Source organism: Giraffa tippelskirchi, chromosome 3, assembly GCF_054371585.1.
Source record: "Giraffa tippelskirchi isolate mGirTip1 chromosome 3, T2T-mGirTip1v1.2.pri, whole genome shotgun sequence".
In the NCBI taxonomy this organism is placed as follows: domain Eukaryota; kingdom Metazoa; phylum Chordata; class Mammalia; order Artiodactyla; family Giraffidae; genus Giraffa; species Giraffa tippelskirchi.
Window position 1 is genome coordinate 21368949 of NC_137277.1, and position 13786 is coordinate 21382734.

At 42.4% G+C, this 13786-nt stretch overlaps 1 protein-coding gene across 1 annotated transcript; it reads left to right on the top strand.

Moving 5' to 3' along the window:
• The first annotated feature begins 12905 nt into the window (after positions 1 to 12905).
• Positions 12906 to 13202, top strand: KRTAP3-1 (keratin associated protein 3-1). The gene has a single exon (XM_081584867.1). It carries the CDS (start codon positions 12906 to 12908, stop codon positions 13200 to 13202), a length of 297 nt encoding a protein of 98 aa, XP_081440993.1.
• Positions 13203 to 13786: the final 584 nt, after the last annotated feature.

Here is a 13786-nt window from a genome sequence, read left to right on the forward strand (position 1 = left end):
TCAAGTGTATTTTGTACAATTTATACAAGTGTATTTTGTTATATTTTGTATATTTTATATACAATTGTATTTTGTTATATCTTGTATACAAAATACAAGTGTATTTTGTTATATTCAAGTGTATATTGATTACTCTAAAGACACTTTTAACTTAACCAAACCTTAGGAAAGGACAGAGAGCAGATGAGAAAAGGAATCAGAAGACTTGAATTGAAAATCCCAAATCTATCCACTTACTGACTGACTGTGACCTTAGACAAATCTTGTAGCTTCTCAGAAGTACTGTTTTATCTTGTCTACCACATGAGGGTTCTAATATCTCACAGTGTCCCTATGAGTGTCAAATAAGTTTATCAATAGTAATATGCCTGGCACATGGTAGGTGCTCAAGAAATGAGTTTTTTTCTCTTTCTCCTCTTGATTTCAGTGTACATCCTTAGAAACAAAAAATCCTATTGACTGTTGGAAGGATCGGTTCAGTTCAGTTCAGTCATGTCAGACTCTTTGCGACCCCATAGACTGCAGCATCAATATCCAAATACTCGTGTGTGGGGAAAAGGCTGAGAAAACTCAAAGACAACTTTACAGGGTGATGTTTTACTCCAGTCTGTTTGTTGGTCCTTCTTTATCCAACTCATATGCATTGTTATAAGAATTAAATGATGTAATATGTTAAAAAACACTTAGAACTGTATCTTTTCCAAAGTAAAAACTGTACTTTTCTTTCTTCAAACACTTCTTCCCAACTGATCAAAAAGCCAAATTTCTACTGAAGAACACTGACCAACGATGATTACAAGCTATCCCAACACATCTTACCCCCTAGCTAAAATGTCTAACCAGATTTAAATATGAATATCATCCCTTCACAAAAATCACAGATATTAGTGAGAAATAGAGAATGGGACAAATTCGATACTCAAACTAACAGAGATTTTGCACTGGTCGCTGTAAGTAGTAAATCTTATCGGGGATTTGGGATAATTGAATCCACAAAAGGGCAACATAGCAGAAAGTACTTGAGAAGCAGACATGGCCTCCCAAGAGTCTCTCATGGTCCCATAAGAGCAAGCCACTAGTCCTTCCTTTACGGTGGTTGAGTCGCTACTTGTTACAAAATCATAGCGAAGACTATGAACAGGCAGAAGAATTTTCAGACATAAGAGACTAGAAAGCTATATTTCCAGATTTACCTCCAGATCACTTCACTAGTGGATGGAGAGAATAACTAAAATGATGAGAAACGAGCTCCAGCTTCCCTCAGCTTACTTAATAATAAGTACCACACCTATAAGAACCATTGGAGCACTTACTATGGTCCAGACACTGTTAAATATTTTAATGCATTATTTAATTTATTCTTAAAAGAGTCATCAATGTGATGAACATATGTTACATATGAGGGGATTAATAAAATTACTTCTCTGCTTTCGAAAAACAAATACCAGCATCTTTCAATAATCTACCTAATTAAGTTCAAACTCCGCATCCCAGGAGTCAAGACACTCTGTATTTAGTTTTTATCTCACATAATTATTTTCTAGAAGCACTGCACTACTCACTGCTTCTTGTTGTCAGTTTTTTCTCTTCCATTTCTGTGCATTTACTGCTGCTGTTCACTACAGATGGAATAACTGCTCTGCCTTCTGTTCAAGTTCTATATGTCCAGTGAACCCCTATATAATCTAAATTACCTGAGAGTACACTTATCTCCTGCTCAACCTTGAATGCCCCAAATCTCCTAGCACAGTGCAAGGCAAATAGCAGGTGCTTAACAATGATTGATTGAAATAAATGCAATTATTAATTTCATCTGGAAAATATAACAATCAATAATGTAGAGACTGTATATTAGTGTATGGCAATTAAGAATACAGACTTTGGAGCCAGACAGCCTTGGTTCAGATCCCAACTCCACTACTTACCACTTACTGCTGCTGCTGCCACTGCTAAGTCGCTTCAGTCGTGTCCGACTCTGTGTGACCCACTAGACGGCAGCCCACCAGGCTCCCGTCCCTGGGATTCTCCAGGCAAGAACACTGGAGTGGGTTGCCATTTCCTTCTCCAATGCATGAAAGTGAAAAGTGAAAGTGAAGTCGCTCAGTCTTGTCCGACTCTTAGCGACCCCATGGATTGCAGCCCACGAGGCTCCCGTCCCTGGGATTCTCCAGGCAAGAGTACTGGAGTGGGTTGCCATTTCCTTCTCCATTACCACTTAACTAACCTTAGGCAATTTAACTTCTCTTTGTCTCAGTTTTACTTATCTATAAAACAGAGGATAGCTTTAATGCCAACTTCATAGGGTTGTCATAAGAATTAAGTGACATAATGTATGTAAAGCACTTAGAACTGTATCTGTTATATAGTAAATGCTACCTAAGTGTTTGCTGATATTATATAAAAACCAGTTGTATATTTAGCAAACTAAGCTAATGATTCAAAATATATTTTAAAGTCATAATGTCTACTAATATTTAAATACATAATTAATTCTCTTAATTAAAATTTTTTCAAGTATTGTAGGAGCTCTTTGGAAAACCAGTGGTTATTTCATTCAATTCCGTAATAAAATTTGTCTAACCAATGAACAAAAACATCTCTGATTCAAAATAAAATCATAAGATACAACTGTTGCTGCTGCTGCTGCTAAGTCACTTCAGTCGTGTCCGACTCTGTGCGACCCCATAGACAGCAGCCCACCAGGCTCCCTCGTCCCTGGGATTCTCCAGGCAAGAACACTGGAGTGAGTTGCCATTTCCTTCTCCAATGCATGAAAGGAAAAGTGAAAGTGAAGTCGCTCAGTTGTGTCCGACTCTTAGCGACCTCACGGACTGCAGCCTACCAGGCTCCTCCATCCATGGGCTTTTCCAGGCAAGAGTACTGGAGTGGGGTGCATTAGCAAATAATTCCAAGGACAGAAAAATCTAAGGTTTACTATAGAATGATTATAAGTTTAAATATTTCAATAGTTGACTTAACATAGTAATTTTTGTTATAGTAGTTTTGTTATGTTTGTTATAGTAAGTGCATAGTAACATAAAATTTTTATTTTCGCAGTACCTGGCATATATTAGGCATTTCAAGTTTCACTGAAAATTCTTTTTCTGAGTCAGGTTAATGTTCAGTTCAGTCGCTCAGTCGTGTCTGACTCTGTGACCCCATTAACTGTGAAGTTAATGTTAGTTAGCAAATAGATTTAGGCTTTACTTAACTACATATAATTCTCAGTTACTACCTGAATATTCTATATCTTACAGTAATACATGAGAATTAAACTGAAAACCTAAGTTCCCCAAGAAAAATAGGCAACACTTCCAACAGAAGCTGGCCCATGCTGGCTGAGTGCTGGGAGAGCCACTTTGGCATGTTGCAATGGGAACATATGTGTCCACGTGAGACAGGGCAGAAGAGCCACCTCCTTTAGGTCATATGCATGTGAGGTAAGTCACTTTAGTCATGTCCAACTCTGTGCAACCCTACAGGCTGTAACCTGCCAGGCTGCTCTGTCCATGGGATTCTCCAGACAAGAATACTGGAATGGGTTCCCATGCTTTCCTCCGGGTTAGGTCATATATACCTACAAATATAGGCAATATCATCTGTCCTCAAGTGGCAAAACCACATTGTTTCCATTTGAATGAAATCCAATTTGAGAATAATTTTCAGTGCAGGTTAAAAATCTAGAAAGAATTATACCAGTCTTTTTTTTTCCTTTTTCCAAAGCTCTCCATAGAAGATGCATTTTATAATATGTCCCAGATTCCCTAGAAAGTACATATGAAAATCTTTGACAATCCTTTTCATAGTAAAGCTATTTGACAAAATTACTTGTCTTTAATTTTATACAAAATCAGTGGCTCATTACATAATACAAAATAATTTATGGGATTGATGGTTGCATAATGTGTGACTTGTCTATATCCTTTCTTCCTTTTCTATAACAAAATTACTCATCAGATTGCCTCTTTTACAGGGAGAGTTAGAGATTAGCATAATGCCTGCCCTTTAAAAGAAAAATGATGTTTTTCCTTTGTATTTCTGAATATATCTAATGCTGAGGAAACGAAAATAGCAGAATACGAGAAGCTATCATTTCCAACCATCTGCTGGATATATGTCAGATATAGTGAGATAATTCTCAGTACAGTTATCAAGTCTTGACTATAGAGAATAGGGAAGTCGCTCAATCGCGTCTGACTCTTTGTGACCCCATGAACTGTAGCCTACCAGGCTCATCCATTCATGGGATTTCCCAGGCAAGAGAACTGGAGTGGGTTGCCATTTCCTCCAGGGGATCTTCCCAACCCAGGGATCGAACCCAGGTCTCCTGCATTGCAGGCAGACGCTTAACCATCTGAGCCACCCCAGATTGACTGTAGTCACACACTAAAAAGTATCTCCTTATTCAACTGAAAAAGGCCCCTTATAGCTCACCATTTAACCCAAACCCAGAATTCTTTTCCTACATGCTCATCAAAGAGCAAAGTGGACTGTCTTGCTGATTCTGCTCATAGTGCCGACTGTCTCGCTGTTTATACTGTCCACACTGTTCGCTGAACTCAGGGTAGGCAAGGTGCCAGCTAAGAGGCTGGAAGGCGACTTGAGGAGCCTAGGAACTGCAGACACGTTTATTCTCTCCTGGCTGACATGGCAGCCATAACACAGCCTCTCTCCTGGCTGATGCAGCAGCGGTAGCAGCAGCCACAACATAACCATAACATAGCCCTAACAGGGCCATAACATAATCTCGTCATATAACATAAGCATGGTGTTGCCCCAATGTAGCAGCAGCCAGGGTTCATGGTGAAGCTCATACAGGCATACTGCACAAAGTAACCCATGTCCAGGCGAGTATCTTGTGATGCACATCTGCAGTCTTATAAGTGATCTCAGCTGTTACATAAACCTCGTGAAGCACATGTGCAGCACTACAAGTGATCTCAGCTGCCACACAACCATTATTTACAAAGCATGGGGCAAGAGTGAGAGGCCGGGGGGCCAGAGGGCCTGACCATGCCATCTTGGTTAATTTGCTCTTTTCCCCGCACTCCCCGTCTTCAGGGTCTCTAGAAAAGCCACCCAGTGCATGCGGACTGCCTTTATCTTCCATGGCCAAGTCCAGTCCACCGTTTGTCCTTGTGAAACCACAGGAAAGCAACTCTATTCCTGTGGGTTTCCACCAAGGACCCCCAAAACACCTCCATAGGTGCTGGGCCCAGCCCCCCCCACAAAGAGGGGATTCCTGTGGCATTCACAGCCCACCCACAAGACTCCAAATGCCTTCACACTGCTCCAAACTGCAAGAGAACCAGAAGTCAGCAGCACACCACAGGACACAGCCTTCACAGCACCCTGCTCTACCAAACCCACATCACAGGACACAGCCAGCACAGCACACTGCCCCAAACGTATATCATAGGACACAGCCTTTATCTTAACCATTTGGCCATCACAGCCATCAATGCATGCACTAGGATCGGGAAACTGCTCCAGCCTGCCACAAACCAGGCTGCATTCAGCAGCGGTGTCAACCAGGCCACCACGCTCCACACATTAGCCAGCAACCAGTGAACTGCAAGCTCCACATGGGGCCTCCGGTCCCTGCTCAGGCCCCCAAGAAGCGCACCCTGGTCCAAGCTCCACTCAAAGCAGAAAAGGGCGTCATCCAAAGGAATACCCTCGGGCAGCATGCAATCCTCCAACCGAACCACCCACATCTCCCACTGTGGGTGCCTCTCAAACTTGGCAAACTGCTGCTCTTGTCTCAGTTGCCCCCACAGCTCCAGGAGCAGAGCCTTGGGCTATCTACCAATTTTATTTCTGTCAACTTCTGCTGCCAGCAAATCAGCCCACGTTTGCATTCTCATCACCCAGATGGGGCCCCCACCAGTCCAGGCCCCCTTTGGGGTCTTCACACATCTTATCCTCTTTGCCCACTGCCATCCCTCTATTTCTCCCAGGCTAGCCACCTTCAAGGTCACCTTGTAATTAGGGTGCCCCACAAAGGGCACAAGAATAGCAGTCAGGGATCTGAAAATGGTAGACAGGGCATTGTTCAAAATGGTGCCTCAAATGCTGCCAGTAAAACATTTGTCATATGGGCCTCAGGTATTTGGGTTAAATATCTACTGCTTCATGCCCAGTTCTCTCACCACTTGGGTCAGCTTGGCATAGGTATGCCATGTGTTCAACCACATGGTATGGATGGCAGTGTTAATCCATTCCATCTGTTGTTCTCAGTCTCAGTCATGTCCAACTCTTTGCGACCCCATAGACTGTAGCCTGTCAGGATCCTCTGTCCATAGGGATTCTCCAGGCAAGAATACTAGAATGGGTTGCCTTGCCCTCCTCCAGGATATCTTCCCATCCCAGAGATCAAACCCAGGCCTCCCACATTTCAGGCAGATTCTTTACCATTTGAGCCACTAGGGAATCCATTCCATGAGGATGTGCGTTTGGTTAGGTACACCCTGCATGAGCCATCTAGCATTCTGAAACTTTTGTCTCAATGAGGAGTGAGTAGTTGTAGATGCCAACCACTCTATTTCATCCCCAACACATATGACACCGTCAACCTCTGTGTCCAAAAGTTGCAAGAGCCATGCTGCCAAGTATTTCCCTTGCTTTTGCCGAAATTGCATATTCAAGTCTACCAACTCTGCCAGAGTATATGGTCGATAAGTCATGCTCAGTCACGTTGGGGGTTTCTTGAGGATGTCTCCCCTGGGCTATAGACTGCTCATGCTTCACTTTCTGCTCCACATCAGGCCTCACTGCCAAGCAGGGACCCACACTCTCATAATGTTCATCTTCACCTTCAGTTACTGCCTCACTGTCAGAGCTGCTGGGTTCTTCAGGGACACAGGGTTCTGCTCTGATGCCAATATATGTTGCTCTAGTTCTTCCAAGCATCTCTGCACATTGCACCCCAGCATGGCATCATGGAGAGCACTATCCATATTCACCTTCAGGTCAGTCAAGGAAATCCACCCCATGGTTCCAGCGGCAGGCCATGTCACCTTGTTCGGCAAATGGGAACTCACCACCCCTAATGATTTTTCCATGCTATCTGGTGACTTGTCCACCACCTCCCAGTCTTACACTGGAGCCCACATGGAGAGGATCGCAGCCACATGGGACCACATGCTATCTCGTAGCCACTGGCTTCCTCCATCCAAAGGAGCTTCAGGCTCCCCTACCTGCTAGGGTGTCCTGCCAACTACATCAATTTTCTTGCTGTTCACACTGTCTGCACTGTTAGCTGAACCCAGGGTAGGCCAGCTAAGAAGCTGGAAGGAGATTCAAGGAGCAGTAGGAACTGCAGACACAGTTTAATCTCTCCTGGCTGACATGGCAGCCATAACACAGCCTCTCTCCTGGCTGATGCAGCAGCCATGGCAGCAGCCACAGTATAACCATAACAGAACCATAACAGAGCCATAACGGCTATGGGGCTTCCCTTGTAGCTCAGTCAGTAAAGAATCTGCCTGCAATGCAGGAGACCCGGGCTCCATTCCTGGGTTGGGAAGATCTCCTGGAAAAGGAAATGGCAACCCACTCCAGTATTCTTGCCTAGAGAATCCCATGGACAGAGGGACCTTGCAGGCTACAGCCTATGGGGTCACAAGAGTCGGACAAGACTGAACGACTAAGCACAGCCAAAAGGGAACTCTAACACAATTGCATAGAACATAATCATGGTGTCGCTCCAATGTAGCCCTAGTATAGCAGCAGCCAGGGCTCCAGGTGTGCCACACAAAGTAACCCAAGTCTAAACAAGTACCTGGTGACACACGTGCACAGTCCTATAAGTGATCTCAGCTGTTACATAAACCTCATGACGTACATGTGCAGCGCTACAAGTGGGCTCAGCTCCTACACAATCGTTATTTACAAAATGTGGGGCAAGAGCGAGAGGCCATGGGGCAAGAGAGCCTGACCATGCCATCTTAGCTAATCTGCTTTTTTCCTACAGTGGACTTTCTGCAATGTTTTAAAAGATTGACATCAATGGCAGGCCTGATACCAGTCGTTCTTTCTTCCAGCCCATGTCACAAAGGAGTTTCCAGAAGTTTTAAAGATCTTGCAATTCAGGAAGTAAAGACCAAGTGTTTTTACTTGCAAGCATTTTTATTAGGATGACAAATTGGAAAGATATCTATATCCCGTTTTTGTGAAGGGATGAAGCACCCCATTGGGCTTAAAGAAAATTAGGTTGCCATGAAGTGTGAACCCTCCCACCACTGACATCCCTGCCTATAGGAGGTACTGTCTTGGGAGGGGTTTCCCAACAGCAACCCAGAAATGCATCGAGCTGTTGGGAGGTGGATGCTTGTAAGGTACACACAGACTCACAACAAACTGTGACTAACACACATAATACTGATCTTTTATCACATTCCAGGAAGTTGGTAGCCAGCACGTATTTCATCTATGTATTGGAGCTTCCAAATCTTCAGCCCTGCAATGGCACCCCACTCCAGTACTCTTGCCTGGAAAACCCCATGGATGGAGGAGCCTGGTGGGCTGCAGTCCATGGGGTCGCTAGGAGTCGGACACGACTGAGCAACTTCACTTTCACTTTTCCCTTTCATGCATTGGAGAAGGAAATGGCAACCCACTCCAGTGTTCTTGCCTGGAGAATCCCAGGGACGGGGGAGCTTTGTAGGCTGCCGTCTATGGTGTCACACAGAGTCGGACACGACTGAAGCGACTTAGCAGCAGCAGCTCCCTCTCTGCAGTTCCCACTCTGAGGTCATCACAGACCCTCTCCCCTATCACTCCAGACAGCAGCTTTTTGGTTCAGGTGCCCTCTCATCTAGGAGGAAAACCTGATCCTTGATCAGTTTGACCTACCATCTCTACTTTCAAAATTGCCTCCCAGACTCTACCACCTCTTACTAGTTCATCAAGTTCATCCTCTCGCCTGGACCACATACTTATTCCACCCGTTCCCACTTTGGCCCTGCTGCAGTTCGTTTTCTACAAAACATAACTCTCATCTGATCTCTCCCTGATGAAAATTATCCAGTAGATTCTCAATGTCCTTAGAATAAGATCTAAACTCTGCAGAACAACCGACAAAATCCTTCCCGGCCTGTACCTACCTACCTCATTATCGCGGATCTCAAACTTTCCCTTTCTTTATACTCCAGCCACCTGGCAAAGACCATCCCTGACCACCTAATCACAGCAGGTACACTCCCTGAACTAACTTCCAATCACTCTCTGTCACATTACTCTGTTTTACTTCCTTCAGGCACTTGTCACTGTCTGCAGTTCTTCTTTATTCATCTGTTTACATTTTTATTATCTGTATCCTCCACTAGAATGAACACCATGACAAAAAGAACCTTAGCTGACCTGTTTGTATCTATATGCTCAGCACCTAACATGGTGCTAGATGTTTCACTGAATGAATTATTAAATGAAAAAAAAATGAATGACTATAGTTTATAATTATATAAAAGTTAATTCCACAGAATATTGATTTTATTAATAAGTGTGAAGTACTACTGTTAGATGAGCCATCATTTGCTAGCTCTATGCTTTAAATTATTATTTAATATCCCAACTCTCAGTTTTAACATCTGAAAAATGGGTGTAGTAATTGTCTTGACCTCATCGGGGTGTAAGAAATAAGGAAGAAGATGTGCGCAAAATACTTAGCACTATGCTTGGCACATGGTATATATTCAATAAATGCTAACTATTAGTGGAGGGTAAGATTAGAATATTCTAGTTAATTCTAAAAAGAAGAATATTTGCTTTATTGTGGAAACTGGTATGCCCACCCCCCAAATAATGGACCTTAGAAAACTGATGTGAGGAGGAATCCCAGATATATCCCCTTTTCTCTCTTCCCACCAATTATGATACTCTCTAAGACAGAAACCATGCCCTCTTCATCACTCCTTCAGGGTATTCAAGTAGCTCCCAACCATTGTTCCTGCTTTCAAATTGTCTGCCTTCTATAGCATAGTATCTTGGTTAAGAAAATAGGTTCTAATGCTATTCTCCCAGAACGTCCCACCCTCACCTTCTCCCTCAGAGTCCATAAGACTGTTCTATGCATCTGTGTCTCTTATTCTGTCTCGCATATAGGGTTATATTATCACATGTGAAACAGAACACCATTCCATGTTCGATGCATGAGACAAATGCTCAGGGCCGGGGCAATGGGATGACCCAGAGGGATGGGATGGGGAGGGAGGTGGGTGGGGGGTCCAGGAAGGGAAACACATGTAAACCCATGGCTGATTCATGTCAGTGTATGGCCAAAACTATTACAATATTGTAAAGTAATTAGCCCCCAACTAAAATACATAAATTTATTTAAAAAAAAAAAAGAAAAGAAAATAGGTTCTAAAATCTTACAGTCTCAAGAACTTAAATAACCTGGTCCCATCCTCCCACTGTTCTTACATGCAACTAGCCTTGAGGGCATTCTTCACTCTCATTAGAACAACATGCCCACAGTGAGAGGGAATATGGCATAGTAATTAAGAGCACGGCAATTAGGGCCAGACTGCTTGGCTTCAAATTCCAGCTCCTTCACTTACTCACTTACTAGTTACTTAGCCTCTCCATGTCGTGGATTCCTCATCTGCAAATGGCAAGGAGAGTAACACTGCATGTGTCATAAGCTTTGGTGAGAATCATAGAGTACGTGTAAAACACAAAGCTTGACACTTAGCAATGATGATGATGATATTAAGCCTCCACCAGAAACTACTCATCTTTCTAAAACACAAATCTGATCATGCCATATACATGTTCAAAAACTTTTAATGCCCATTGTCAACAGGATGAAATTAAGAATCCTAAGTTTAGGACACTTAAGCACAGTGCAAATTCTTCCTACTGTGGTGCTAAGTCACCTTTGCAACTTCATATCTCATTATTCTCCTCCAGTGCCTCCCTACAGGAGATTCAAAATCTGTGCTTTAACCAAGTGACACTTTTTGCCATCCCAAGAAAACATCATGGCATTTTGTTTCGCTACTTTACTTGCTGAAATTCCCTTCCTATCCCCTTTTACTTGTGAAGTTCCTGTTCATCCTTCAAGACCCACATAAATGTTCCATTTTCACCAAATGCTCCCCAAATCTTCCAGGGAAAGGCAGAGGCTCCAACCTCTAAACTCCCACATCTTATCTAGAAAATCTGGATGCACAACTCGTGTTGTCTGTCATTTGTCAGTTTACTTCTCTGTGACCTCTTCTATGGCCTCCTCAATGGCAGGAAAATATTTGCATCTTTTTTGCATAATCCCTGACTTACAGCAGGTGCTCAAGCAATGAGTGTTTGACTGATACCTACAGAAGTGATGTGGACAGCAAACAATTCTAGCAGAGTGATCCAAAATCATAAAATTATTCTAGTAAGAAGATGGATAAAATAAAAGCAGTTTTCATGTTGAGCATCTTTTGGATCCTTTATTGTATTAATCTGCATCTCTTTAAGCTTCTGACTCCTCTATGTTGTACAATTTTCTACTTCATTTTAGAGGCTGAGTCATTTTGTTTGAAGATGAGTCCAGAAAATATATTTTTAAAAAGATTTCAAATGAAAATATTTCTAAAGACTTACCACTTTAATATTTTTCCTCCTCTAAAGGAATGCTAAAATATCATACTAAGTTTCATGCCTTCACTTATTTAAGTAATTTTATTTTTAAGATTCTAGTGATTTAAATGTAACTTGGGGCTCTCCCCATGTGTACTCCATAGAACACTAATCTATGAAAACTAACAAATAAAAATGATTCTATGGTCAAATAAGTTTGGAGAAAAATATATGCTATACCTCTTTATTAAAAAGTCATGGACTTCCCTGGTGGTCCAGTGATAAAGACTCTGCCCTCCAATGCAGGGGGCCTTGGATCGATCTCTAGTCAGGAAACTAGATCCCACGTGGCACAACTAAAACCTGGCACAGCCAAATAAATTTAAATAAAAGAAAGAAAGAAAAGTCATAAAGCACTTAAGCTTATTAAAGGCTCTGAAAGGTCAACCAGCAAAGAATTCAGTATTTCCCAAACTTATTTACCAGAGAACCCTTTAGTGTTCTTTGAAACAAGTGTTCATGAAGCTCATTTTAGGAACTACTGCACCATTTAGCCTCTAAATGGTCCAATACAACTAGTTCAGGGGCCATAAATAATATTAATTCATAACATGTTTGGGTGGAATTTTAAAGAGCCTCCATCACTGTCGCCCATGCAGATCTGACCTCTCACCTACATGCCCCTGACAAATTCTCACTCAAAGCACAAATGAAGGGAATGGAGAGCAAATAAGTTGTTACAGCTCTGTTAAAAAAAAAGTGCTCCTTAACACAGAACCAGAATCTCTTTCCCTGTTGATTCCATCTGTTCGCGCAGTCTCTTGGAGCCATGCAAAATCTTAAAATAGTATCACTTTTTCAGCCAGAGGGCTTAATCATCATAAAGAATCTTGGTTTCTGGTAGAACAGCAACTGAAAAGCTTAGCTCTCTCTTCACCTGAAAAGTAGACAAGAAAATGTGAAAACAATCTGCAGATACCTAGCATGCCAGGTCATTATTAGTGATGTATAATGATTAGAAGATAATAACTCAGTACCTTTGAAGACTGAAATGAAATGTCCATGCAGTGACAAACAGCCAATGTAAAGAGCCCTAATTTGACAACAAAACAATCTAAACCCCTTTTATGAGGTGAAGAGTATGTCTTAAGTAATAAACACTTAAGTAATTAGATGCTTTTATGGAGATAACTATAAACTGAAACACGAGGGAAAAATCTCTGTAATAGGCTGACGCCCTGGGAGGTGGGTATATAAGAGCCAGGGGAGAAGACAGAAGCATCGAGACACCAAGAGACTTCTCTCATCAACCCAACAAAAACCCAACTCCTGCCACCATGGCTTGCTGTGCTCCCCTCTGCTGCAGTGTCCCCACTGGCCCTGCCACCACCATCTGCTCCTCTGATAAATTCTGCAGGTGTGGAGTCTGCCTGCCCAGCACCTGCCCACATGAGATCAGCCTCCTCCAGCCCACTTGCTGTGACAACTGCCCCCTACCCTGCTGTGTGCCTGACACCTATGTGCCAACTTGCTGGCTGCTCAACTCTTCCCACCCCACTCCCGGACTGAGCGGGATCGACCTGACGACCTTCATTCAGCCTGGCTGTGAAAACCCCTGCAAGCCCTGCTGTTAAGCAGCCACATCTTGGCACAGGTTCAGTGATGTGCTGCTCAAGTCTTAATGCATCATCTGGCCTTCTACCTACATCAGATTAAATCAATCTCAATAGCCTGGGCAATGTTTTCATGCATTTGCCCAACTTCTTGATTCTTTCTTCTTTTGGATAGAGTTGGAGACCTACTTTCTGTCTTTTAGATTATATCACTGTTCTTTGGAAATGAACCATTTTGACTATTCAGTAATAAACTTCATTCTTGCCTAGCAAATACGGTTTTGTGATTATTTGTTCACGTGTTTCTTCTTAGGGAAAGTGAAATGCCTACCTAAACTTGAACAGCAGCTCATCATATTGCCCAAGATTTACCCCAGCAGAATGAGAGCTCTCATGGTAGAATCATTGAAAAATTAGATACTTCTTCTTTGTGATGAGCTGAAAAGTAAAAAATTCAACAGGTTACTTTTTAGGATTCCCACCCTTTTTAAAAACTGAGATATACTTGCTTTGCAATATTATGTGAGTTTCAAGTGTGCAACATAGTGACTCATTTTTATAAGTTATACTTCACTTACAGTTATGATAAAATATTGGCTATATTT